The sequence below is a fragment of a genome, unplaced genomic scaffold (genome assembly GCF_019419815.1).
Source record: "Pyrus x bretschneideri cultivar Hongxiangsu unplaced genomic scaffold, Pyrus_bretschneideri_v1 Contig12, whole genome shotgun sequence".
NCBI classification, from domain to species: Eukaryota; Viridiplantae; Streptophyta; class Magnoliopsida; order Rosales; family Rosaceae; genus Pyrus; species Pyrus x bretschneideri.
The window spans coordinates 5,596,507-5,623,453 of record NW_025999413.1 but is presented as its reverse complement, the minus strand read 5'-3'; the positions used below and the strand labels follow the sequence as shown (position 1 = coordinate 5,623,453).

Genomic DNA, 26,947 nt, shown 5'->3' with positions numbered 1-26,947 from the left:
TCAACTTTGAATGTGCCTTCTTTGGATTTGTCTCATGTCGGGCCAATCATTGAAAATGCAAAGTCTCTGCTTCATTTGACCTTTGGAGTTACTGCTCCCCACATCCGCCGCCAAGTCAATTCTATAGCTCATAGGTTAGCTTTCTTTGCCATCCATGCGAGTGGCAAGTGTACTTGGTTTGATCACCCTCGAATCATTGTGTATGACCTTTTGGAAGTACCGTCTCTATTGTACAAGTTACCTTTTGGCCTTTAATGAAATACAAAATGTCGTCGTTTAATCAACAAAAAAAAAAAAAAAAATTCAAATTAAATGGTATCAATACCTTATTTTTTTATTAAGATACCGTAGACGAACACTTTTTTTTAAAGGTTTTTTTTATTTTTTATTTTTTTTAAACTAACGATAACGTTAATGGGTTAAATTATTAGTTGTTAGGAAAGAGGAGGATCAGTAGAGATCAAACTGTACATTAAATATAAGTATTTTTCTTTTTTGTTACTAACGTAAAACGCCTTGCAAAAAATATATTTTTGTTGTAGCCTATATTTAACTGGAAGGGGAAGGGGGGCTGTCGGCAGAGAGAGAGAGATGTGTTTGTAGTATTGTGTAAAGGAATGTGTGTGTTATTCCTCCTAATTAGTGCCTTTGTTTATAGTAATAAGAAAGAAAAGAAATCATTCTCCTCCAAGGAATACAAGTCCATATAGGAAAGAATAACTAGAATCAAATCTAATCTAGGATTTACACAATCACACTTAAACAAGAAGTTTACAACACTCCCCCTTGAGTATGTAAATGCTCAAGTAGATTCGGCATCATGTTGTAGTTGAGGAAGTCGACTCATCGGCATTGATTCTGGGAACAGGTTATTCTCAATGAGGTAGGAACTTGCATAAAGAAGTAAGTCTCACAAAAAACCCTATGGCTATGGTAAAAACCCGAGTAGAGACAAAATTCATAGTCTAAGGAAAAATGCATGAGTAATGCAAAGTCAAATAAAACGTCTACGGAACGTCATCAGGAATATGAACAATCCAAGGTAGGTGCCTTGTTAAAACCTAGTTAGGTAGCAAAAACCTAGTGGGAAAAATGCTCCTAATCGTAGGGAAAAATAGTACATTAAGATCAAGCAAGTATACTTCAAGATACTCCCCCTAAGTTTGACACAATTCCAAAGAGAACTAGCAATGTTACAACTCAAAAAGTTTACACATACCAATTCCTTAAACAAGTTTCTGAACGTCGCTTTTGGTAGTGATTTGATGAAGAGATCGGCCAGATTGTCTTGTGAAATGATTTACGTGACTTCAATCTTCTGATGCTTTTGTTGTTGATGTGAGAAGAAGAATTTCAGCACAATGTGCTTGGTGTTGTCTCCTTTGATGTAACCCTTCTTGAGCTGTTCGATGCATGTTGCACTATCTTCATATATCGTCATCGGGACGTCAACGACAGGGTAAAAATTGCAGGAGCTTTGAATATGGCCCACAACTGCTTTCAACCAAAAGCATTCCTGAGTTGCTTCATGTAAGGCGAGAATTTCAGTATGGTTAGACGAAGTGACAACTAAGGTCTGTTTAGTTGACCTCCAAGAGATTACGATGATTCTAACAGTAAAGACATAACCCATTTGAGAGTGCGCTTTGTGTGGATCAGATAAGTATCATGTGTTGGCATAACCAACAAGGCAAGAATCAACTCGAGATGAAGGGGTACAGCATCACTTAAGGATCCGTAAGGACAAAACAAGCCCAAATCCGTAGTACCTTTAAGGTAACAAAATATGTCGTTAACACCAGTACAGTGTCTACATGTTAGTGCATTACTGTATCTTGCCAAAAGATTAACAGCGAAGGGGATGTCGGGTCTAGAGCATTAAGCTAAGTACAATAAAGTGCCTATCGCACTTAAATAAGGAACCTCAGGCTCTAAAATCTCTTCATCATCCTCCTTTGGACGGAAGGGATCTTGTTTTGCATTTAGCGAACGAACGACCATAGTAGTACTCGAAGGCTTCGCTTTATCCTCGTTAAAGCAGCACAACACTTTCTAGGTGTAGTTCGATTGATGTACTAAGATTTCATCCGAACGGTGCTCTATCTTGAGATCAAGACAGTATTGAATCTTTCCTAGATCTTTCATCTCAAATTCTGACTTTAGGTGCGCGGTAGTTCTCGCGAGCTCTTCAGGAGTTCCGATAAGGTTCATGTCATTGACATATACTACAACTATCGCAAAACTAGAATGTGACTTCTTACTGAACACATAGGGGCATAGTTCGTTGTTCACATATCCCTGACTAGTCAAATACTCACTCAGACGATTATACCACATTCTTCCAGATTGCTTCAAACAGTAAAGTGAACGCCTTAGCCGAATTGAGAGAGTGTTCCGAGGTTTGGAAATATTTGATCCAATCAATGTAAATCCTTCGGGAACTTTCATATAAATTTTCGTATCAAGATCCCCATAGAGATACGCAATTACTATGTCCATCATCTGCATACTCAGTTTTTCGGAAACTACCAAACTGATAAAGTAGCGAAAAGTAATCACATCCATAACGGATGAAGAAGTTTTGTTATAGTGAATCTCGGACGTTGTGAGAAGCCTTGCGCAACAAGACGAGCTTTGTAACGCACAATTTTGTTCTTCTCATTACGCTTCCGAATGAAAACCCACTTGTAGTCAACGGGATTCACATGTAGAGGAGTAGGAGCTACAGGTCCAAACACCGCAAGCGAATCGAGTTTGACTTGGATTACTTGTTTCCAGTTTGACCAATCAGTTCTACGTCGACATTCATCAATGGAATAGGGTTCAATGTCATTGATCAACATGATCTCAGTAGTTACTGCATATGCTAATGCATCGTCGACAATCATCTCATTTCTACACCAATCATCATCTAAGCTAGCATAATAAACCGAAATCTCAAGATTCTCAGGGGGTATATTTGTCTCTTTAAGGACACTTCCATAATCTAGAATTTCCTTATACAATTAGATAGAATGAGTATGCGATGGTCGGATTTATGGTGGGCTATTCAGGTGCCTGTGCCATGGCCTCTTCCGGGAGTGTGAATCATTTGAACCAATAGGTCTGCCACGCTTATGTGTAGGGGCAAATGATTGGTTAACTGCTAATGTACATGGATCACCAAAGTTGGTGTCCCAGGCTTCCAGGAGGGAAGTCTGTGGTACATTTGGTACATCCATCTTTGCAGGCACATTCGCAGCTGGAATATGTGATATTGTCACTTGCGCTAGATCGGTGAAAACATTTGGCATGCTCTAAGCTATGCTTTGAAGATCTAATATGCGCTGCACTTCAGTTTCAGACTGAGCGGTGCGGGGATCTAAATGAGACAAAGTGGGAGTCGTCCACGATAATTCACGTCGTTCATGAAGAACGTTAACGTTTTTATCTCCCCTAACAACGGGAAAACTATTTCATAGAAGTGACAACCCGCAAAACAAAAGGTAAACAGATCGTCTGTCAAAGGTTCTAAGTAACGAATGATTGAAGGAGAATCATATCTAACATAGATTCCCATCCTTTGTTGAGGCCCTATTTTTTTATGTAAGGGCGGTGAAATTGGCACATAGACCGCACACCCAAAAACACGCAGATGCAATATGTCAGGTTTGTATCCGATAACCAACTGAATGGCGTTATATGATTGGGTCGCAACAGGCCTCAAGCGGACCAACATGGTTGCGTGCAATATTGCATAGCCCCAAGCAGCGATCGAAAACTTGGTACGTATGACCAACGATCAAGCAATCATTTGTAAGCGCTTAATGAATGCCTCTGCTATGCCGTTTTGGGTGAGAACATGAGGTATTGGATGTTCAACTTCAACACCAACCAATATGCAATAGTCATCAGAAATTTTAGATGTGAATTCTCCAGCATTATCACATCGAATAGATTTGATCGGATAATCAGAGTGGTGAGCCCTGAACTTGATAACCTGAGCCAACAATTTGGATAATGCAGCCTTCCTTATAAACAACAAGCACACGTGTGACCAATGTGTGGAGACGTCAACCAAAACCATAAAATATCTAAATGGTCCGCAAAGAGGGTGAATCGGTTCACAAATGTCCCCCTGAATCCTTTGTAGAAAAATAGAAGGATTTGAGTGAATCTTGTCTTAAGAAGGCTTAATAATAAGCTTTCCTATGGAGCAGGTTTGACATGTGATTCCTTGAATCGAACCTAAACTCTGGGTTAGTAGATGCCCGTGTGTGATGATTTGAGAATGCAATGCATCGCTATTCGTCCAAGGTGTCCCAAATGATCATGCCAAATTGTAATTTCATGCGTGGTCCCAGAGGTATGGCCTGCCACATAATGGCTTTCTATGGGGTGTATAGTCTTAGCATACAAACCACTCGAGATACACTCCATCTTCTCTAGAATACGCTTCTAGACATATTTGTAGGAAGTTATGCACAGAAATTCAACTCCATTTTCTACATAGGTTTCAGCGTGGTAATTATTATCTCTAATGTCCTTCTCAACAACGTTCTTCCGAAACGTGGAGAATGAAGTGCCTCATCAATGGTCAAAATGGTACCATTGGACAATATTATATGTGCATTATCGTATCATTCGATCAAGTTGGATGTGCCTGAGAGGTTTGTCAGAAGTGCATTCTTAGGTATGAAGTTAGTGAAATAGATGCGTTCACGCAAAACGATGTGTGTGGTTGCACGTCTGCCAGACAACTAACTTCCCCACTAGTCATACCTAGAATGAAAATTAATTTAAATCGATCACATGCATAAAAGTTCTAAAAACAAATATCCATTCAAAATAATTTTAAGTATTCAAGGACAGTAATTAATTAAAAACTTAATATCTAAAAAATAAATCACCAACAAATAATCCAAACATAGAGGAAAATTGTTCAAAATTAACCAAAAATACAAGGGGGGCCGATGGAATTCGGCCCCATTGTCTAAATTTCAACTAGAAAAATAGTTTACATCTAAGAATCTAATCTTCCATAGGTGTGGTATATTCCTGAAAGTTAGAAACCTTCATTTTTGTACTATATGGTTCATACACTTGCACAAAGTTTGATTCAAACTTCTTACAACGAAAATGATATTCAGCTACAACCTTCTGGGGAGCTCGACAAACACGGGACCAATGGTCCTTTGAACCACAGCGATAACACATATCCACATCCATGGTTTCAGGTGTTTTGCCCTTATTCTTAAAGTTTAGGGCCTTGGGAACGAGGTTAGGGCGCTTATGGGCTTTGTTTCCTCCCTTAGGTGGGCATTGGCTCTGTTGACCTTGATAGGGTGACTTCTGGCCGCCTCTACCACGCCTATTATGGCGTTTTGGGCGCTTGTTTGTGCTATAATGTGTTTCAAGCACAACAGTCACCCCAGTAGGTGAAACTTGATGATTTTTCATCAACAACTGATTTTGCTTTTCAGTGAGAAGTAAAACAGAAATCAAATCCGAAAACTTAGTGAACTTCTGAGCTCTATATTGTGGCAGGACAATATTAGTAACAAAGAAGGCTGAATAGGTCTTCTCCAAGAGATCCATTCGATCAAAGTTTCATTACAAAACTTGAGAAGTGATCGGATTCGACAAACTTTAGAATTATATACATTCATAGACTTAAAGTCTTGGAAGCGCAAATACTATCAGTCATGTCTTGCTTTAGTGAAGAAGATGTCTTTTTGGTGATCAAAAAGATCAGCCAAAGTGACCCATATTGCTCATGAATCTTCCTCAGCAAGGTACTCAGTTTGCAGTGCGTCATGAATATGTTTTCTAATGAAGATCATAACAGTGGCTTTCTCAGCTTCGCCAACCGGGTTGTCAATCTCATGTTCAATGGCGGGCTGCAAATTCTTTGCAGTAAGGTAGACCTTCACATCTTGGACCCACTTGAGATAGTTCCTTCAAGAGACCTCCAAAGCAGTGAAGTCAAGTTTGTTCAAATTCGACATGTTCTTATCACAAAATAGATGAACAAGATGTGGTTAGTGTAATGGAGAAAAAATCAATCCATTCACATAGGAGTAGAACATTCATGTTCTAATAGACATGTATTGGTTTAAATTCGCATGAAAAACTTTGGGTTTTCATGGGTGATGTTTTTAAGGAAAACTTCAGGTTTTCAAATAAGGCATGATTCTAGAAACTTCAAGTTTCGAAATAATTATGAACTTTAGGTTTATATGTTCTTGCAGGCAAATGCAAATATATACAAGAATATGCAACAAGAAAATATGCAAATAAAACTTCAGGTCTATAATAATTGAATTGATTATTTGGACTTCGAGCCAAATTTAAAGTGTGGGTGAAAAAGTATAAAACCTATGAGGTCTAAAATAATTAGGCAATTAGATTCGGGGCAAAAAATAAGGGGCCAAAGGCCACAGGTAGGCTAAGTAGGTTGATATTGTGCAGCCCTGGCCCAAAAATTAGGTTGGGTATAAAATAGGCCGAGTCATCAGAAGAGGCTGCAGGCTTTTCTAGGCTGTAGGAGTAGGCCCAACTTTTTGGGCGAAGTCTCCGTGAAGGGCACAGATCAAATGTGGTAGGGACACGGGGACACCCAACCCAATTGGGCTGGTGTCGCGAGTAGGTTAAGGGGAATTAGCGATTGGGCTAGTTTCGCAGGCCCAAATATTTTTTTTTTGGCTAATAGGCCGAGCAGGGTCCAGGCCCAAAAGGCTGTGGGTCAGACTAAACACAAATCCTAGCCGTGCTGGGTGTGCGCATTAGAGAAGATGCCCGGTGCCACCGCTTCTAGCGGTTGTGTCTGGGTTGTTAGGACTCGAGGCAAGTCATGGTGATCGTTGATGACCACGGTGGTGAACAAAAATGGTTTAATCTCAACGTTTCAACAACCAAACCTTAGAAAAATTTGGACAATCACACTTATAGGAAAGAATAACTATAATCAAATCTAATCTAGGATTTAGACAATCACACTTAAATAAGAAGTTTACAACAAATTTATTATTCAACTGATATATCATAGTTATTTTCTTTTCATCGGAAATGCTTTCAAGTCTTATGACTTTGACTTTGAGCTACAATTTGGTCGCAAGAAGAATTGTATTCTTTGGTTGGTGATATATGGGCCATTTATAAAAGTGTCACATCATGATGATGGCCATCGTGTGTGCCCTGGCTTGTTAGCCCAATCAACTTCAGATTGATGTAACACTTCTATTGAGGGGCCAAGCCTTAGTCCATCACGTTAGACCCGGAACAATTAAACATTTAATAAGATATTGTCCGTTTATGTTTATTGAATTTCAATTACGAAATATATTGAAGATAAAGGTGAATGACATTTTATTCTATTTTAAAAGATTAGAAGAGTCATACATGAAAGAAATATATCGTATTAATCGTTATTGGGGATTGGAAGGTTTAAGTTTTTTGAATGAGTAATTCATATTCAACCTTTAAGTTGAATAAAATTTCTTTATTTCTTTGTTAAAAGTATCTTTCTTTTTTAAAGAAACTTTGGTGTATGAAATAATTTTATTTATATGGAAAAAAAAAAGTTACACTTTGTCACGAATGATATAAATATTACCCCTCAGTATTAAAAAAAACAATAAGTACATAAAAAAAGGGGACTTAAATTTTACCCCTTGAAATGCAACAACAAAAACGCATAAAAAGAGGGGGGACATGTTACTTAGTACTACATTTTAGTAGTACTCCGCTTCACTTGTAAGTGAGAAGTCATAGGTTCGATTCTCGTCAAAAAAAAAAAATTTGAACCACATTATAGTCAGCACATTCTTGCACCCTTTTAGTGTAGATAATATCGTTTATTAAAAAATAAAAAATAAAAAAAAGGGAGGGGGCATGGGGGAACAAAAAAAAAAAGCCAAACATGAGAATTTCTTTTTTCGAACAAACGATAGAATCAACACTAAATCGGTTGGGGGAGTGAGCTAAGTCTTACAATGGGCTTGTCATAATAATGTGGTTCAACTTCGCCTTTGATGAGAATCGAACTTAAGATCTCTAACTTATAAGTGAAGAGGAATATCACTAGACTGTAGTACTAAGTGACGGGCAAACATGAAACTTAATCCCTCTAAAATAAAACCTAAAAGATGATAAGAAAGAGAGACAAACTTGTAAACGGGATACCCAAAGCATCATTGTGCAGAAAAGGGAAAGTCGCCAAGAGTAGAGCCGCATGCCAAATATTCATTTAACCTACCTTAATCATAATAATAAATATTATTATATCTAATCCAATAATATCAAACCAGCCCATAATGCATGATTACTGATTAGTTATTTGGGAGTGATTAGTTTTCTCTCCTAGATAGTTGTACATGTTATTGTTGTGATTTTAATTGTGAATTGGAAGTGTTTATTTAATAAAATGATCTCGAAATATTTGATCTATAAGAGCAGCTCCACTGTATTCAATAGCTCGGTGGACCGGTTGTTGCTCCAACCCAATTGCCCCTGCTCATGCAAGCAATAGGGCTTAGGGGAGGCTCGAGCGAGAAGCCAGGAGGGAATTAACAGCCCGAAAGCCTGAAGGTTGTGTAATGTGCGGCTGATGTGCGGCATCGGTGCATGCGCCGACTTTGACATCTCCCTGTCCTTCTTCCCCTCATTTGACCTGGATCTACACACCCAAACCCTCAATTCAAACGAAAAACATCAACTATGCAGAATCAATTTCAGAAAATTAAATTAAACTAAAATTTCCAATAAATCTGCTATTCTAAAACCACTGCATATAGGGTCAAATTCAATCGGCATCAAATAAATCAAACAAGAAATAAAAAATAAAAAAAAATGAATCGTTAGATTGAACTCATTATTCAGGATTCATGGCTGGGACTTAGAACGAGTCGCGAGAAATTGGGAAGAAATTCTAGTCCCGGCGAGCAATTGCCGCTATGCGTGATATCTTCGTTGGAGAGACGTAGAGAGAAGAGAAGTGGAAGAGAAAGATGAAGATTGGGGAAGAAGGAGAAACCGAGGAGGGAGGGAATGAAAACAGAGAAGATGAGAGATGATGATGGTGGAATGAGGGGAAAAAGGTCAAATGAGGGGAAAAAGGAAAAAAAAGATAGAAAGAAAGAGAGAGGGAAGAGAGAGAGAAGAGAGGGGGGGTCAAATGAGGAGAAAAAAATGAAAGGGTGATGTGGATGTTTGATGGATTGAATGAGGAAAAATTACTAATATTTTATTACAAATTGCTAGGATTATTCATTGTAGGGGTGGAGATATAAAAAGCAATTACTGTTCATTAAAGATAATTATTGTTCATTAGGTAAATAAAATAGTGAATAAGCCTATGGGGCTTTAAACATGATGGAACAGCTCTAAAAATAACCGAATTTATTTTGAAACAGATCGCTAATCTACACTCAATACATATTTATTATAATCTGTAGGATCTAATATATTTTATATAGTCCATCAACTCAATCCAATCCAAATTTCAAAGCAGGTTGGCCATCTATACATCCATTGATTCCCACGATTTCCATGTTTTCTCGCATGCTTTTTTTTTTTTTTTTTTTTTTTTTCTTAGGAAAATTAATGGAAAGAACTTGAAAATTTTGAGTTTTAACAATAAGGATAAAATAGGATAAAGTAAATAATACAAGATTAACTTTTTAGTGTAAAAATATAATTTTTCATTAAAGTAAATAATACCGGAAGCTTTTCGTTAAAATTATCTTTTTTCTTCCTATCGATTTGCTTCATCTTAATCTAGCTAACGGTCTTCGGGCCATGCAAATCATGCATGATATAAAATAAGGAAAATTAACAAAAAATTCTTAAAAATTTTAGTTTTAAAGAAAATGAAAAAATAAAGGTGTAAATGAATAGTATCATGAATGATTTTTCAAAATAAAAATATATTTAATGTTAAAAGTGAATAGTCCAAAATTATTTCAGATTTCCTGTAAACTATGATGAGATGAGAATATAAAATAAGGAATCCATACAGTAATATATCAGGCCAAAAAGTATATGATTTAGCATTAGTGTGTAATTTCGTTTAGTCACTGAGCATAAAAGGTGTATTGCCTTTTGCTTGGTCTTTCTTCTCTTTGGAACACTTTGTTTGACCATAAGGTGAGAAATTTAACGAAAAGATTTCGAGTTTATTTTAACGAAAAATCATATTTTTACATTAAAAAATTAATCTTGATACTATTCCATTTATTCTTTATTTTGTCCTTATCGTTAAAACACAAAGTTTTCAAATTTTTTTCATTAGTTTTTCTTGATTTTTATTCAAAGTTCTTAAATTTTTTTCATTGGTTTCCCTTGATTTTTATTTTTTATCCTTGGATCATGATTATGCTCGACAGCTTGGGTTCAGGTTCCACTTCTCCTATAAAATAATAACAAAGAGATGGATTTACTAGAAATTTCACACTTCGATTTCTGCATCTTTTCTAACAGTGCTAAACAAAAAAATATTTGACTAATTACACTTAACGAATCGTGTCTTTATGCATATAAATCACAATATATTTTCATGAGTGTAAAACCTGTAATTTTTGTAATTTTTAATAAATTACTTTTACATATGTATTAGACTATAATTTATACGTATAGAATAACTTCTTATTGTGAGGAACCATACAGTGTTTCTATACATTAAAGCCCTCCATAATTAATTTAATTGTTGTAAAGAGTTTTCGAACTCTAAAATGTGTCTCTAAATGTTTAGTTTTCTAGCACTTTCTTCCCCAGTTTTAAGTTGAACATGGCATGTGGGAACCTAAACATCTGGCTGTCACCATGTGGACAATATCACATAAAGTAGAGTGATCTAATCTAAATATAATAATTAATAGCATCTCCAAAAAAGGTTGTTAAATTCACTTTTTAACTAAATATGTAGAGCTAGACAGAATTTCTTTGATCCAAGAGAGTTGCTGAACTCATTCTTCAAATTTATTACTTGTAGAGAGTTTCTAACCAAGTCTTCAAACATTCTTTTTATTATAATTAGCCTTTATGCATGCGCTCACGTGCGTGCAAAATGTATTTTTTGAATCACGACGTGTTACGTGCGATTTACATATTTTAAATGTATTTATTAATGTAGATGGAAATGAATAATAAATACATTTAATAAAAGTGATCTTTTAACTAATCAAAGCAACTGAATCCATATTAATAAAAACGGTATTTCAATTTCCATCTACATTTTATTGAATTTACATTAAGATTAGAAAAAATAATATTTAATAAACAACTAATTGCTAGCCCTTTGTGAGGCTAAACCCACTCCCTTCCCTTAGTATAGATAACATCGTTTGGTAAAAAAAAAATGATTATTTGACAACTAATTAAATCACATTATTATGCGCATGCAAGAGATTTTTTTTATAACTGGCACTACCCACCTCATAAGTGTTTAAAAACTGAGAAATAATATTTAATAAACAATCGTGTGCAAAAGACATTTTTTGAATCACAGCGCACTAAGCGCAACTTAGACATTTTAAATGTATTTATATGCGTGAATTGCTTCGATATTTTTTTATTTTGTTATTTTATTTTTTTATCACCGGCGCTACATGCCTTTTAAGATATTTTGAATACAACATTCATGATTTTTCTTATTTTTTATTATATTTTTCTTTCCCATCACGTGAGCACCATCAACTTTGTCATTTATTTATTATTTTCTCCTTTTCCTTTCATTTTTTTTATTATTTTCTCTCTCCCCATTTATATTTATATTATATTTTACAATGACCAAATTACCAACTTACCCTTACATAATTTGATATATCATTTTGGTTAGGTTTTGAATTTTTTTAGCTAAGGGGCAGTTTGGACCAATTATTTTTGTCAAAGTAGATGACACCAAAATTTTTGTCTCATGCGTGGCCCCAATTGGCAAATTCCATTGTTCATCACCCTGCTCTACACTGTTCATGCCTTCCAGCTTTATATATAATAGATAATGTATCTTTTTCACAATCATTATTCAGTAACAACAACAAAAATGGGACCAACTTGTTTCATATTAGATAGTATATAATATTAAAATTTGTGGAGTCTGTTGGAGAACAAAATTTGAAGTAGAAAATTTTACTCTTCAAATTGGTATGTAGGTCAACAAACTTGTGTCCAAAGAGTTACATTTGTAGAAGCTGTTGGAGATGCTCTAAATAGAAGAGATTAATTTTGGGTCTATAACATGGAGAATTCAGTTACTGCATTCATTATCAGCCAATGTATATCGTCGAAATTTTACTGTATGTCTTTGAAGGGACTTCTCAGCCAAATTATATGATTTTGATTCTTGTAGTTTATGCTTAGACTTCATGAACTTCGGCTACGTGGATTAAAATCAAACTTTGGCCAAGAATGAACCAAACTTGAAAATTGAAAATTAATTTGCATGATGAAGGTTAATTATACTTATTCATGCTTGGCAAATGTGGTGAAGATGAAATTGTCCTCCGCCCAAATTCATAAATTGGAAATTTGGACCTACGTACTACCTAAAAATGCAAAAAGTTGAAGGTGAAAACTTTAAGGTTATTTTCATCTTCTTTTTCCTATGTTCAGGGCTTAACAGAGGAACTTTATAAGTTTCCAAAATTTGAAGATACAAATCAAGAAATTGAATTTCAATTATTTGTGAAAATATATCAATTGGTAGAACCGTTGATAAAAGAAAAAGATGCTACTGCCATGACTAGGAGCCTTGGCAGACAGCTTAAAATTGAAAGAATCAGGACACAAAAAGCTAATATGGTTCGGCATGACCTCTACTGCAAATGAGAAGGATTAATTAATTAGTTACACCTGTGATACCGTACCACGATATATGCCACTACTCCGAGCTAGTAACTAGCAGACGGAACTCGGAACGGTAAATATGACAGTGTGATTTATTTAAAATACCATCACAATTACATCAAAGATACAGATAAATTCTCTAGTTGCAAAAACCATGCCTTCCTTGTGGTCCAAGATTTTGACTGGTGAGGAACAGGGAATATTCTGTTGGATTTTTTTCAGAATGTGTGCAGGAATAATGAGTTTCCTCCACATGATAATGACAATATTTAATCTCAATTAAGTCAATACTCAGTTCTAAAATTAATAAAATCTGAGAGATTAAGCAGCTTAAACCAACCAAATTTACATAAACAGAAGTTAAAACTGAAAACCCAAACATCATTAAACCAATAACTATTGTACAGAGAGATGGGCACTTGCAGACCCCATTAGCTTCCTTGTTTAAGCAACTGGAAAAAACAACCCATGCATATTAAGTACACCCCAAACATTGTTAACCACACCCCCAAAATTTTCTGCTCTAATAGGGAGAGAGAGAGAGAGAGAGAGAGAGACACCATTGAACCATTCATTGTTTTTGGCACTTCATTCACTTGTCGAGTATCTTGAAGTCCAGTACTTTTCAATCTCCTCTGCTGATCTTCCAGGGATTCTGCCAGCAATCAGAGACCACCTAAGAAAAGAAAAGATAAGGAAAATCAGGACAATTTTTTATATATATACAAGCGAAATGCTAGCTAAATTCATCTAATTATGGAGAGGAGGATTTGATCTTATTGGGAGCCGAGGAGGAGCAAACTGCTCTAGCCAAGCCAAGTTGGTTAAAGGAAAGGCTAAATATCTAAAATGGTTTTTGAGATTTGCATAACACATTACTTTGGTTCTGAGATTGAAAATCAGTAGAAATGGTTCCTGAGATTATCCACCATCCATCATTTTGGTCATTCCGTTATAAACTTCGTTAAGTGTCCCGGAGTTCTTGGTCAGAAGTTTAGGCAATTTTTAAAGCTTTGTAACTCAATCGTTTTTTAACCAAATTCAACCCATAATATATCAAAAATGAAGATAGGAAAGTGTAGAACAAGATTATTTTCCGGAACAGTCAACTTTAAGGCTATTTTCCAGCCATTTCTGGCAACCATTGGGCTTCCAAATAGGTATAATATTGTTCTACACTTTCCTATCTTCATTTTGATGTATTATGAGTCGAATATGGTTAAAAAACGATTGAGTTACGAAGCTTTGAAAATTGCCCAAACTTCCGGCAAGAACTCTGGGACACTTAACGAAGTTTTTAAGTGAATGACCAAAATGATGGATGGTGAACAATATCAAAGACCATTTCTATTGACTTTCAATCTCAGGAACCAAAGTGATGTGTTATGCAAATCCCAGAAACCATTTAGGTTATTTAGCCTAAAGGAAATTATGAAAAAACTATAAATAAAAAAGTTGATGAAGAAAATAACGGCTCACCTCTCACCAACCAGATTAAACATCCTAGTGATTAGAGTTTCCTCATCTTCTGAAAATTCAAGCTTAGAGTCTTGACTACTTTCCTCTGCAAAAATTTGTGATATATAATTAGGAAAATGTTATTGACACTCTAAAAATCTCATTCTACACACCTCACAAGTGTATTTTTTTTTCTAAATATAAAAAGTTTGGAGTATAGAATGAGAAATTTAGAGTGCCAATAATAATTCCCTATAATTAAGGTGCCTATGTGTGAGTAATTTGTCGAGAAAAACTAAATATACTATTTATAACATATAAAATTCAAAGAGAATATAAGATGTAAAACCAAAAACACAGATTTCAAAGGGTCACCCATAAAAGTATCAAGAACAAGTAGAAAATTGGACAACTAATTGAAATACAAAATTTGGAATTGGAAAGTGAAGAAATGGAATATGATTGGAAAAATAACATGAAATTCTGAAAAGGGTACCTCTAGAATCCACAGAGTTGTCGTCAGAAGTGGAGTGGGAGTGATCCAAGTCAGCCATCGGAGTTGAAAATATGAAAAAAATTGGAGCCGCCAAAATTTCAACAACTAGGGTTTATATATATGGGCGAATATATAGAAAAAAAAGCAAGCAGTGCAGGAAACTGTGTTTGAAATTGAAGGCAGTTGTCGAAGTCGTATAAATAGGAGGAAGAATCCTCGAAAGACAATGTTGTGCATGATGATGGATAGGATAGGTGAAGAATGGGAGGTGAGATGAGATAGGAAGACAAAGGGAAGAACGGTAGTTGGAGAGAGTGGTTTTTTTTTGTCCAACCTTTGACAGGTAGTTGAATACTTACCTGTTTGTTGGCATAGAATATTTTATGATTGAGAAAGCTTGGAGTATTTGTCCTCATACGTCTAAATCAGTGCACAGTGAAGCAGAAAACAATGGAGTGTGGGGCTCCAACCGTCCAATTCCAATTTTATCTAAAATGATTGAAATTTATATGATCAAAACACTCTAGGTCCCTTGATTTTAAGCATAGGTCTTTATATGTTGACTCTTCCAGGTTTGGGAAATTTAAAGGTGGAACTGCACAATGTACACATATGTAACATCACAGTGATCATAGTGATGTTCCGTGGAGGGCTGTGCATGGCACTCACATGTACACTTAACAGACTCCATCACACGAGTATAATATTTTATTAGAATGTCATTTTATGGTTCGAGAAGGTCATTTCATTGATGTTTTTAGCCATGCATGTGAGCCTTACATGCAACTTTGTATATAGTTTAAATAAAAGATTCATTTTTTTTACTAAAATTGGTAACGGACTCCATTAATGCACAAATTAAATAAATATTGTTAACCATTTTTTTCACATGGATTTGATAACATAAAATTGTGAATTTGTACCAATGATGGATTCATAACTGAAGTGTTTCAAGAGGGGTAAGGTGTATGCCTTCTTCCCTCTTTTTTAGTATTTTGTTTTTCTTGCTTTATGAGAGGTAATGTTTTTGTACCGTCGAGGTTTTCTAAAAAAATAATAAATAATAAATTTGAAAAGAGAACAGTATTGCCCATCAAACTTAATCCCTAAAAAATCACTTGGTTTTGGTTCTTTAATATGCAAGGTATGGTAATACTTTGGTATGAGAAACAATATTCTAGTGATTCCTTTGGAGCTAAGTGTTCGGTGAGAATTGTTATCTAGTGGATAAGCATGGTTGTGTTTAGCAGTAATTAAGAAAATGCCAAATTAGGAAACAGAAATATCAATATAGTACGGCATCATGTTCGATGATATGGCCAATTAAAAATTGTGATGTCTGAACCATCCCTCTCAGCTTCTAATCTTCTTTGTCGCCAGCCAAATACTTTTATACTGATGTCTACTGGAGAACTTGTACAAAACCCACGCGCCATTTGGAAAAGTTGTTAACACACTACAATTTGATCCATCAATTAGAAAATTAAATATAAAGCCTAATCTACAAATACTACGATTAGTTGCCACACGTGTATCAATTACCAACAATAAACTTAAGTCGACCCAACGATTATCAACCAAATGCGCCCAAAGGTTACTTCAAAAAAAATTCCAATAGTACATATATGTAGCAAACCACAACATATATGTCTGTTTGTCAAACAATTTATACGTAACTACTTGACTTCTCGCCTTTTAACCCTTATTGAGGACTTTTATTAAATAGCTCAAACTGCTATACTCGAAAAAAATCTATTTAACATTATAAGTTATTATAAATAACAGCGTAATTAGTACTCAGTAGTGTTATGTAAATCTGACACTGGGTGCACGTGTACTTGACTAACCCTATAAACATTTCTCAATTAATAATGTAGTAACATGATTGATAATAGTGAAGTGATAAGAATCATGTGCTGGCATTACTTCATACTGCATTGTAATGCACGTGGTTAAGGTGGTGGTGTGCGGCGGATATCGAACAAGAAAGGAAAAGACTTATTGGACGGCCACAGTTGATCCGATTTTCATCTTTTTATACAATACTCTGAAGTCGACAGGCAATTACTTTTGATTGGATTTCATGAGAGGAGATTAGGGAGGGGGATTGTCATTTTGTAGGAATTAAAAAGTAGTATTATTATTTGACTAATTGAGAGGCACAGTCATACTAGCCACGTAATTCAACTTATTTATTTGTAGTGGGATGAAATGAAAAATTCTGGATAGAGAAAGCTGAAATTCTTCTGTAAATTTTTACAACTTTCAGAAAGTGAACTGTCACGACAAAGTCATTAGTCTTCTTTTAAAAATAAATTAATAAAGGAACATTAAAGATATTTAACATATAACAAGTGGTTACTATTTCCAAGTAGATGATTTTTTAGTAGATTAGTAAAGGGGATGAAAATATAATTAAGTTGATTAACATATAACAAGTGGTTCCTATTTGAATATAAATTGTAATCATTGCATTTTTAGTAGATTAGTAAAACAATAATTACAAGTTTTATTGTGACATTCAGTCCCGAGATTTATTGTATTTTATTTTTGATAGCGAAGGAATTCCTAAAATGCCCTTGAGATGCAATGTTCGCCTTCCATGTGGATCTCAATTTCTCTCTCACTTTTCCACTCTTATTTTTCGCCCCTTCAGTATATTTAGTGGCAGAACTCTAGTGATGACAAGGATCTCTAGCAAAAGCTGATATCTAGGAGACTACTCCTAAAGATATAATTATTACTTTACTCTTATTCTATTTTATTTATGTTCTAACATCACTTGTGTGATATGGGTTCAATTCCGTTCACATACGCACTCTTGTATTAGTCACTTTATGTTTTAATTTATTCGCATTCCACATCATTACACTTTATTACTTCGTCACTTTTCAAATGTCGGCCATCATATCTCGATTCGGGTATTTAGGTGGATATTCTGGATGCGGTGTATCATTTATACAAAAATACATAAAAGTTAAATAGGTGAAACATCCTTAGCGAGCTGCTTGTCATGTCTAATTCATTATTAAGGAGCGAAAACAATTTTGTACTATTTCCCCCTTGATTAGTCTGTCACGTTGTATTTTGAAACTGCTTGACTTATTATCCGCTTGATATTGAGATTGGATACAAATCATAGTGAAGTAAAACTTTTATTTAGACGCCTAACAAAGATAAAATTTAGATTTAGTTATCAAATTAACATTGTATGTATTCACCTCTTTGTTTTAAACTGTGAACTAAAACATATAGCTAAATAATTTCAATGCACTTGCAATTTATATTAAATTTAAATTGATATTCCCTTGCCGGTATGAGCGAGTCATATTGCAAATGTGCTCATTCTTTACATCCGAGTTTAAATCCCTTTTCCTACCATTCAGATAAATATTAAAGTAGAATATCGTCATAAAGATTGGATAATTTATCACAAATGGTCTTTTAAATTGATCATCACCATCAAGTTGGTTCCTGAAATTGAAAATCAATCAATGTAATCTCTGAAAATAGGTGTCGCAAATCAATGTGGTCATTACATCATAATTCTATTAAAAATTCCGTTAAGTGCTGATGTAGCACATAAATGGGTCCCATAAGTTTTTTTTTTTCACAAATGATCCTTGAAATTGACGTGTGACATCAAAATGGTCCCTGAAAATTGACATGCGACATCAAAATGGTTCATGAAATTGAAAATCAATCAATGTAATCCTTTCGTCACAATGCTGTCAAAATTTTTGTTACGTGCTGATGTGACACATAAATAGATCACACAAGTCTAATTAAATTTAAAAAATTACCAATTGGTTTAATAATTTAATAGTTAATAAAAAGTTGTGAAACCCAAAAACCCAGTCCTGCAATCAACTCTGATCACAGTCCACATTCATCTACCTCATTCGCTGTCTATTCTATAAAAAAAATCTCAATACACCCATCTTTATACATTTCGACACCCTTCACCGAATTGAACCTGAATCGAGATCACCTTTGGTGACAGCTTGGCTGATTGGCAATGACTTTTGGGACATCACTGTTAACATTTAGGTGATCAACATCCTCACAACCTTAATCTTGAAGAACTTGTTTGACGCTTTCTTGGTGATCTGATGACTCAAAGAACGTGAGGTTTGTCATGAGATAATAAGGTTATAACCGATGACGTCTATTGTTATTTGAAAACTATTTCCAAACCCCCTATTAGGCCTTGGTTAAGCCTTGTGCCTTTGAAAATTTATGAAAGGGATCTCTATACGAAGTAGGTCCTACTATAAGGAAAAAAAAAATTTTATTATGCAAAAAGGTATTTAGACAATTTTTTTAATTAATTATTAAACCCACATCAGCATATAACAAATTTTTTGTACATAATTATGGTGGAATGATTATATAGATTTGCGACACCTATTTTCAAGAACTACATTCATTGATTTTCAATTTTAGGAACCATGTTGATGTTGTGGGTCAATTTCAGGGACCATCTTGATGGTGTGAGTAGATTTCAGGGACCATTTGTGATAAAAATCCGTAAATCTTGTGGGGCCCATTTATGTGCCACATCAGCATTTAACATAATTTTTAACATAATTGTAACGGAATGACCACATTGATTTGCGATACTTATTTTTAGGGACTACATTGATTGATTTTTAATTTCAGGGACCATCTTGATGATGAGGGTAAATTTCAAAGATCATTTGTGATAAAAACCCTAAAGATTGCTCTTGTTGAACCCACCAACACGGTTCAATACAAGTTCAAGACAACTGGAGGTTTTAAGCCTAACAAACTCAAAAAGAACAGACACAAGCCCATTGGACGGAGTAGTCATATGAGCCCATCAGAAGTTGAAGAAAGGCGCCCACTGCCCAGAAAGTAAAAGTCACAAGAGGTTACTGCTCGTCCTTTGACATAACACAGAAAGCAGCGGAACTAGAACGATAACAAAGTATCGTAATTTAAAGTTCTAAAATGGGTACTAGTTTAACCTAGAGAGGGGGTGAATATGTTCCAATTTAAAAAATCTAATTCAATTTTCAATTTAGTTTTCAGTTCTCAAATTAATTCCACATTCACATCACATAACAAACTATCTTACACATATGCAGTTAAAAAGATAAATAAAAAATGCACACAGGATGTAGGATTTAACGAGACAAAACCCATAGCAAGATTGTTAGGGTAAAATTAGCCATTTCTAAACAAAACGCCTAAGTCTGTAATGTCTTGGACTAGTGCATGTCTCAATTGTAATTGCTTTAGTCTAAGTATGTCTATTGTGCTTCCGATCGGAAAAATAATAAGAGTTTCAGAGATATCCACTCAAGTAAGTGTGTTATGCATATACATTCATGTAGATAGCTCTTACTTGGTATTTAACTTGATTTAATTTTGGGCTTAACGTTAATTGGTTGGTTTATTTTTGGAGAGCCTAATATATCTTTTAGCTGCCGTGTTTTCTAGAAAGTTAACAGCTATTTTGATATGTTTTGCATATTTATCAAGTTAATAAATTCACGTGTTTTTCAATTCAATTTTATAAGGTGTACGCTTATCCTTGTATTCTTTTTTCTGCACAAAATAAACCCTAGTAGAGTCATATATATATATATATATATATATTGAAGTCTTACGTGAGGTTTTTGTGGTGGCTGCATAGATTAGAATAGTTTTCTTGAGTTTTGGGTTGCCGCCGCACTCCCACATTGCTGCATGTTTTGAAAGACAAACAAAAGAGTTTTTGGCTTCTGTCGCATACCACGCTTGTATGCATTAGGATAGGCTTTGATTTTGGTGGCTGCTGCCATTTCGTTTTGAAAAAGAAAAATGCTGCTGCTGTTTTGAGTTTAAAAGAAATTAATCCAAGTCTGACTGTCCGCGAGCACAGAGAGAATCCTTGCGGTTTTTTGCCGAGAAGAAAAATCAGTTTGATGTTGTGTGTTTTCAAAAGTTTAACTTTAGTTTTTGATTATTGATTTTTTCACCGTGCCGTGATTGGAAATCAATTATGAAAATGTGCCTTGTGATTTTCATAATTGGTTAAGTTTCAAAAAACTATTTCATCATACATTCATTCTGCATGATTGTGTTAGTATCTTGCAAAGTTCGAGGAGAAGGTGATTGACTGGCCGCGGTAATGTCGTGCCACTTCCACTCAAAGGCTGAAGAGAGATTGAGTAGCAAAGCGCGGAGACAAAACTACCTACTAATATGTGTGTTTAGTTGATGAGTTTTGTAAGTATTTCAGTATTTATTTCTCCTAGTGTTTGTTCTGGGTTGGAAGCACGAGGATTTTTTCAGTGGTGGGTTTTGCCTCATTAAATCCTACATCTTGTGTGCATTTTTTATTTATCTTTTTAACATCATATGTATAAGATAGTTTGATATGTAATATGAGTGTAGAATTAATTTGATAACTGAACATTGAATTGGATTTTTAAATTAGAACCTATTGACCCCCCTCAAGGTTAAACTAGTACCCATCTTAGAACTTTCACAAACCTTTATAAGGTACATATTGTCAATTTTCAGAGGGACAGGTCAAACGCTTACTTTTAACAATATTGATAATGTCCCTAATTTGGTAATTATCTTCTACACAATCCGTCAGGTGTGAGATTTTATTATAAAAGATCTTGGTATTTGTTGAAGTAGGCTTAAGATATTTAAACTATTATTTCTCTATTTCTATGACCGATGTGAGATTCGACATGCCCCCTCACGTGGGACCTAATTAGTGGATCACATGTGAGAGATCCACATATTTGCAACCACGCAAAGCCAAGGGGACTCATTCACGAGAAAATTTTCATTACGACCGGAATGCGAAAGGTACACCATGTGTTTTTATACAAGTGGTACAAAATTTTATTTTTTAAGTTATTAACTTTTTAACACACATATCCCACCATTTGTATAGTGACACGTAGTGTACCATCTCGTGTACTGGTCACATTGAAAAATTTATCCTCACTCTACATGCAAGGCCAAGGGACCCATCCATCACGTGGGAGTACGGACCCAATCAATGGCTCTGATACTATGTCGAATTATCAGAGAGATGGACCAAATGTCAACTTCTAACAACACTGATATTATCGCTATCACCTGCACAATCTGTCAAGATTGCAGTACCATTACAAATCATCTCATTCTTAGTCTTGTTGCACAGTAGTTAGGCTCTCTTCCTCTCGTTGCGTTGTTGTAAACGGACATGCGCGTACTCTTTTGTCCCTGCACCTGTGAGTCCTCAGCATTTACATCAGCAAATGATCTACACATACGCACAATCACAAGGAGTAGGATTCTCTCCCCTCATATTTCCATCCCTTTCTCTCTCCTCCTCTCACACATTGTTTTTTGTCTTATTGTCTCTATAAAAAAAATTAATATAAGATGTTGACGTGATTTAACTGTGATCTTTCAAATAAAAGATGAAAGAGATTATGAAGGAAGAGAATCCTCCTCCCAATCACAAAGACACAACAAAACATCAATAAGTCACCCCTTTCAAATTCCTTGCAAGTACGATGCTTCCAATAAATCATACCATCTAAATGAAATTAGCTTAGAAGAAAAGAAATTTACCAAAAGCAGATGGGACCCGGGTGAAGAATTCAGACGTGAAACTTGACTGTTTGAGGTAGAAGATCAAGTAACCAGCAAAGGGGATTTTTCTTTGAACGCCATATAAAATCTGCTCCACAAAAGGGTAAAAATCCGATCAGCCAAATCCAATAAAAAACATAGGAACAAATCACCCGTATATATAAGTATATATGTAAATATGAGGAGGGTGGCATCATTTTTTTTTAATGTACTATCCACACATTCTTTTTACTTCTCACACACTCCTTTTTAATTTTTGTCCTTGAATCTTTTCTAATTCAGTCGATTCGACCGCGCAAATTCAAGAGGGTGTGTATGAAGTAAAAAAGGTATGTGGATAGCACACTCTTTTTTTTCATAATTTTTTACACGCGTTTTTGTGAGGCCCACTCCGTAATGTATTTCAACGACTCGAACCATCTATCTTTTAGATCTTCCATAAAAAATCATGTCTATAAAAAATCACCCAAATTTGAAATCATATAACTGTTGGATTAAGGATTTAGGGTTTCTTTGTAGAATCGTATTCATCTATTTTCTTCACTAAAAATGTATTAATGGTTTCAGCTAGGCCCTGATTCACAGCCCTAAGTGAAGGGATAATAACGGACTTTGCCCATGAAGTAGTTTGTATTTGTCTAATTTTTTGTAAGTATGATTTATGAATGATATTCTAAAAGATAAGCGGTTCGATTCGTTGAAATACATTACATAGTGAAACCTACAAAAATATAAAGTGGTGCCACGAATCCTACACACACATATTCACCTATGCTTTATAAAATAAAAAGGCACAATTTGATAATTCCATCATATTATAGGCCACAATTACCAAAGTACACATCTTTTTTATGGGTAAAACAAAATTACTAAAAAGTTATCCAAAATCATCATTTCCTTGACATATTCTTAAGGGAACTCTTGTTGGGTTTTCATTGCCAACGTATTCTTAAGAGAGGTTTGGACATAGTCTAATGTGGGGAGGAGTGAGGATGTGGAGGAGGACCTCCTCCGGGAGATCGTTCAGGTTCGATTGGGAATTTTTGTGCTAGCTAGGGTTTTCATTGCTTCCCTCTCGTAGGCCCTTGAATTTTTTCATATCGTTTGAGTTCGATTAACAAAATTGCAAGGCTTCATTTGGATTCATATTTTAACACGAAGGGAAGTCTTCGTGTTGCATTTCCTCTTTTTGCAAACAGCACTTTAGTGGAAAGCAAGGATTTTTGCACCATCTTGTGGATTCAATTCTCTCTTTCTTAACAACTAATAATTTAGCTCATTAATACTATTGTTTGTAAAAATTAAAAAAAAATAAATTATATATTAAAAATAAGTTAAAAAAAAGGCATTCATCCAATAAATAAATTTAAGTCACCAAACACTAAGAGAAACGACATCGTACGCTGAAAAGGAATTTCAAGGTTTTCTTCCTTGCGACTCACTGGAGTTGCAAACGAACTGGAACCGTGGAATCACGGCTTCGTTAAGAAAGATTAGTGTTGGTTGAAGAGGGTCCTTCATTGGCTTTGCGCTGGTATGCTCCTTACTACTCTATCTCCGATCTTACCTTTCAACCATTCCATCTAGATTTTTTTTTTTTTTTTTTTTTTTTTTTTTTGAATTTTTGTTTGTGTTTGGCTGCTGAGAATCGCCATTTCTACGAAACCTGGAGGATTTTCTGATTGTTTTTTTTTTCTCAGCAACCGGACATGGATTGAGCATTCTTCCTCTTCCAGATTCGATCAATTTGTTTATTGGAAATCGAATTTTTTGCATAGTCCAGTATATACGAATTACTATCAAATTTGAGGGATATGGTTTTCCTTTTAACACTTGTATTTGAAGGTTATGGTCAGTTTTTGCAAGTTGGGTTGTCTATGGAATTGGGTGACGGTGGATTTCGTTTTATGATGATGAGATGAAAATTATAGTGCATTTTGTCTATTGAACTTTTCTTGATACAAACGATATTCTAAACTACTATGATTTACGGGGAATAGGGATTCAAACTCTGGCAGTTAATGTGGTTGCTTTATGTTCTTTTGCGCAATCTGGGTTGTCCATGGATTTGGTTCACCGGAGGATTTCATTTTTATGATAATGAGTGGAAATTTGAAGTGGATAGTGATTCGAACTCGAGTGCATGCAGGGGATGGAACCGTTGGAAGGCGGTTTTTTTTTTTTTTTTTTTTTTTTTTTTTTTTTTTGAAGCAGTGGTTTTGGGTTGATTAAAGAGTTCTACTTTGGTTGTTAATGTAGTTGTTTTCTGTTCTTATGTAAAAATATTGGTTTTGTTCTAAAAGAATCTCTGAATACGTTGTACTTGTTATGTTTTTTGGATTGACTCATTGGCTTTTTGTCTACCCTTTTGTGGAGCAGATGTGATTTTTTTGTGTAAAATTTTTGGCACCAAAAAGAAATTATGGCACGGAGGAAGAAATTGTGCGAGAGATCCAATTTCAATGGCAAAATTATGGACTGCCTTGCAAGGTATTACAGCTCAAAGATGGGCTTAAGGAAGCTAAAGCCTATGATTCAGAAGAGAATCCAAAACCGAGCTAAAGATTACCCAGTGCCGGCCATGGTACCAGTTGCACAGGAGGTCCTTGATACCGGGAGGCTTGTTATGCAAGGTGTCTCTACTCTCCTCAAAATGGTACGACTTTTGGCCTGCAAGTAAATTCCTCATCTGCCAAGTATTTTTTTTACTTGTAAAATAAATTCTTTTTAAGCTTTGAACTACTTGGCACTTTATTGTTCCATCGCATAGTTACTGACATGTCCTGGAATAATACCAACTTTGAAGCTCCAGAGTTTATGTTCTGTATTTCTTGTTTAGGAATAATTAGACAACCTTGTCTGCATGTTCCTGACTCCTGAGCTCCCTAAATGTTATATTTAGTATCAGCACAAGCTATGTTTTCCAAACTAGATTTATCTAATTGACCTTCCGTTCTCCATACAGCTCTTTTTTGAACAATTTCTGTGACTCAACGAAAGGCCTACTTTTTGCAGGTTATGTCCACAAGTATATATAGGTGAGAAAGGCCACTTAATTCAGACTTGTTGTGGCTTCAAACGTCGTGGCAAAAATCGAGTTCATGAATGGAGGTTTGAAAGATGTGCTTGTTCCAGTACAGGCATTTCACCTCAAGCACACGTTCCAGGATGTTATAAAACACCATCAGAGGTTTGACCTTGAACGTGTTCCTGCAGTTGTTGAGCTCTGGCAATCAGGGGCAAATGATGGAAATCGTTTAAATTGGAACTCTGAAAGTGATTGTGTTGGCGTTGTTGGAGCTGAGTCTTTGTCATCTGATGAACTGATTCTGGTTGCCAGTGGAACTTTGAGGGCATGGGAAATACTTAGAAATGGCGTGGAGAAGTTGCTGATGGTTTATCCAGCGAAAATCTGTCAACGTTGTTCAGAAGTTCATGTTGGGCCATCTGGGCATAAGGCTAGGCTAGGCTTTGCGGAATTTTTAAGTATGAGAGTTGGCAGGGAACCCATTTTTGGAGGAAGGCAAATGTAGATGATCTTGTACCTCCAAAGACTCTATGGCGGCGGCGTCCTCAGGATCCTCAAGTACTTTTGAATGAAGGGAGGGGATATTATGGGCATGCTCCGGCAGTAGTAGAATTATGCACACGGGCAAGTGCCATTGCACCTCCAAAGTCTGCATGATGAAACTGCAGGTGTAAGTACCACACTTGGAGATCAAAGGTTGCTTCACCCGAATGATCAAATGTAAATGCTGGTTGATACGAAGGTAGAATATTGAACCTAGTAGAAGCTCCCCAGGACTGTTGGATCACAGATGTGTGTAGAAATGCTTATAGCTGTGACGCTTGATGATCTGAAATGGGAAAACGAAACACCTCACAAGCTCCCTTTAGATGGTCCGATCTTCATTCTTAAGAATGATTGTAACATCAGATGACTGACAACGGAGTTCAAGATGGGTCGCAAAATCAACTGAACGCGTATTGTCCCCTTCAGTTAGAGCATGAAAGAGCTGATCGAATTTGTAGCTTTGCTTTAGCTATGCACGCAGAAACAGAAACGTGGAAATTTAATCAGGCTTTTCTTGTATTTAATGATGTTTTAGATGGTTAATTCAACTTAACAAATCATTGGAACGCTTATTACTTAAGCTTCTCTGTAGATATTCGGTACTATGACTAGTTTACGATTGATTTTCGGCTATGGGATTACTGTTCTTGTGCATATCAATGTTTAGTGCGATAGACTGTCGACAGATGCCGCTTGAAGCTGAAGTTTCCTGCTCAGAAGCAATTGCCTCTGCTCATTGACTGTGCTCGAGTCTTCCGTTTCACCATAATGCTCATCGCATCGAGCGAACTCGAGGCAGTTTGTACCACAAGACTCAACCTCCTCGACGGAGGGTCGCTCTTTATTCCATTCATGATCTTGAGGAACAAAAGGATCACGGAAAATTCACAAATGCCGTACTCGCTCAAGTTGCGAAATTCGTTTTCCAACTAGATTCCACAGAAAAAAGAGTTGACATTCATTTGATGGGTGTGCCATCACCCGCA

General features: G+C 35.6%; 2 protein-coding genes across 2 annotated transcripts; one reads left to right on the top strand and one right to left on the bottom strand.

Annotated features, from left to right (window-relative positions):
* Positions 1–13,182: 13,182 nt before the first annotated feature.
* LOC103944518 (transcription factor CPC-like) lies at positions 13,183–15,069 on the bottom strand. The gene is made up of 3 exons (XM_009354984.3): positions 14,777–15,069; positions 14,302–14,386; positions 13,183–13,498 (listed from the first exon to the last, which is right to left on the bottom strand). Exons 1-3 carry the CDS (start codon positions 14,832–14,834, stop codon positions 13,411–13,413), a joined length of 231 nt encoding a protein of 76 aa, XP_009353259.1. The 5' UTR covers positions 14,835–15,069; the 3' UTR covers positions 13,183–13,410.
* Positions 15,070–23,460: 8,391 nt separating this feature from the next.
* On the top strand, positions 23,461–26,594 carry LOC103944517 (APO protein 4, mitochondrial). The gene is given in 7 exon segments (XM_009354983.3): positions 23,461–23,921; positions 24,767–25,063; positions 25,403–25,495; positions 25,497–25,848; positions 25,851–26,061; positions 26,064–26,078; positions 26,081–26,594. Coding segments are annotated over 6 exon segments (984 nt in total). The 5' UTR covers positions 23,461–23,921; positions 24,767–24,809; the 3' UTR covers positions 26,140–26,594.
* The last annotated feature ends 353 nt before the right edge of the window (positions 26,595–26,947 follow it).

What these genes read in the sequence shown, in the direction of transcription:
- LOC103944518 (XM_009354984.3), bottom strand. Translation starts at nt 14,834, where the DNA reads ATGGCTGACTTGGATCACTCCCACTCCACTTCTGACGACAACTCTGTG. An exon ending in CAACTCTGTGGATTCTAGAG is followed by an intron (nt 14,387 to 14,776) that starts GTACCCTTTTCA and finishes AAATTTTTGCAG; the next exon opens with AGGAAAGTAGTCAAGACTCT. An exon ending in TTTAATCTGGTTGGTGAGAG is followed by an intron (nt 13,499 to 14,301) that starts GTGAGCCGTTAT and finishes TTCTTTTCTTAG; the next exon opens with GTGGTCTCTGATTGCTGGCA.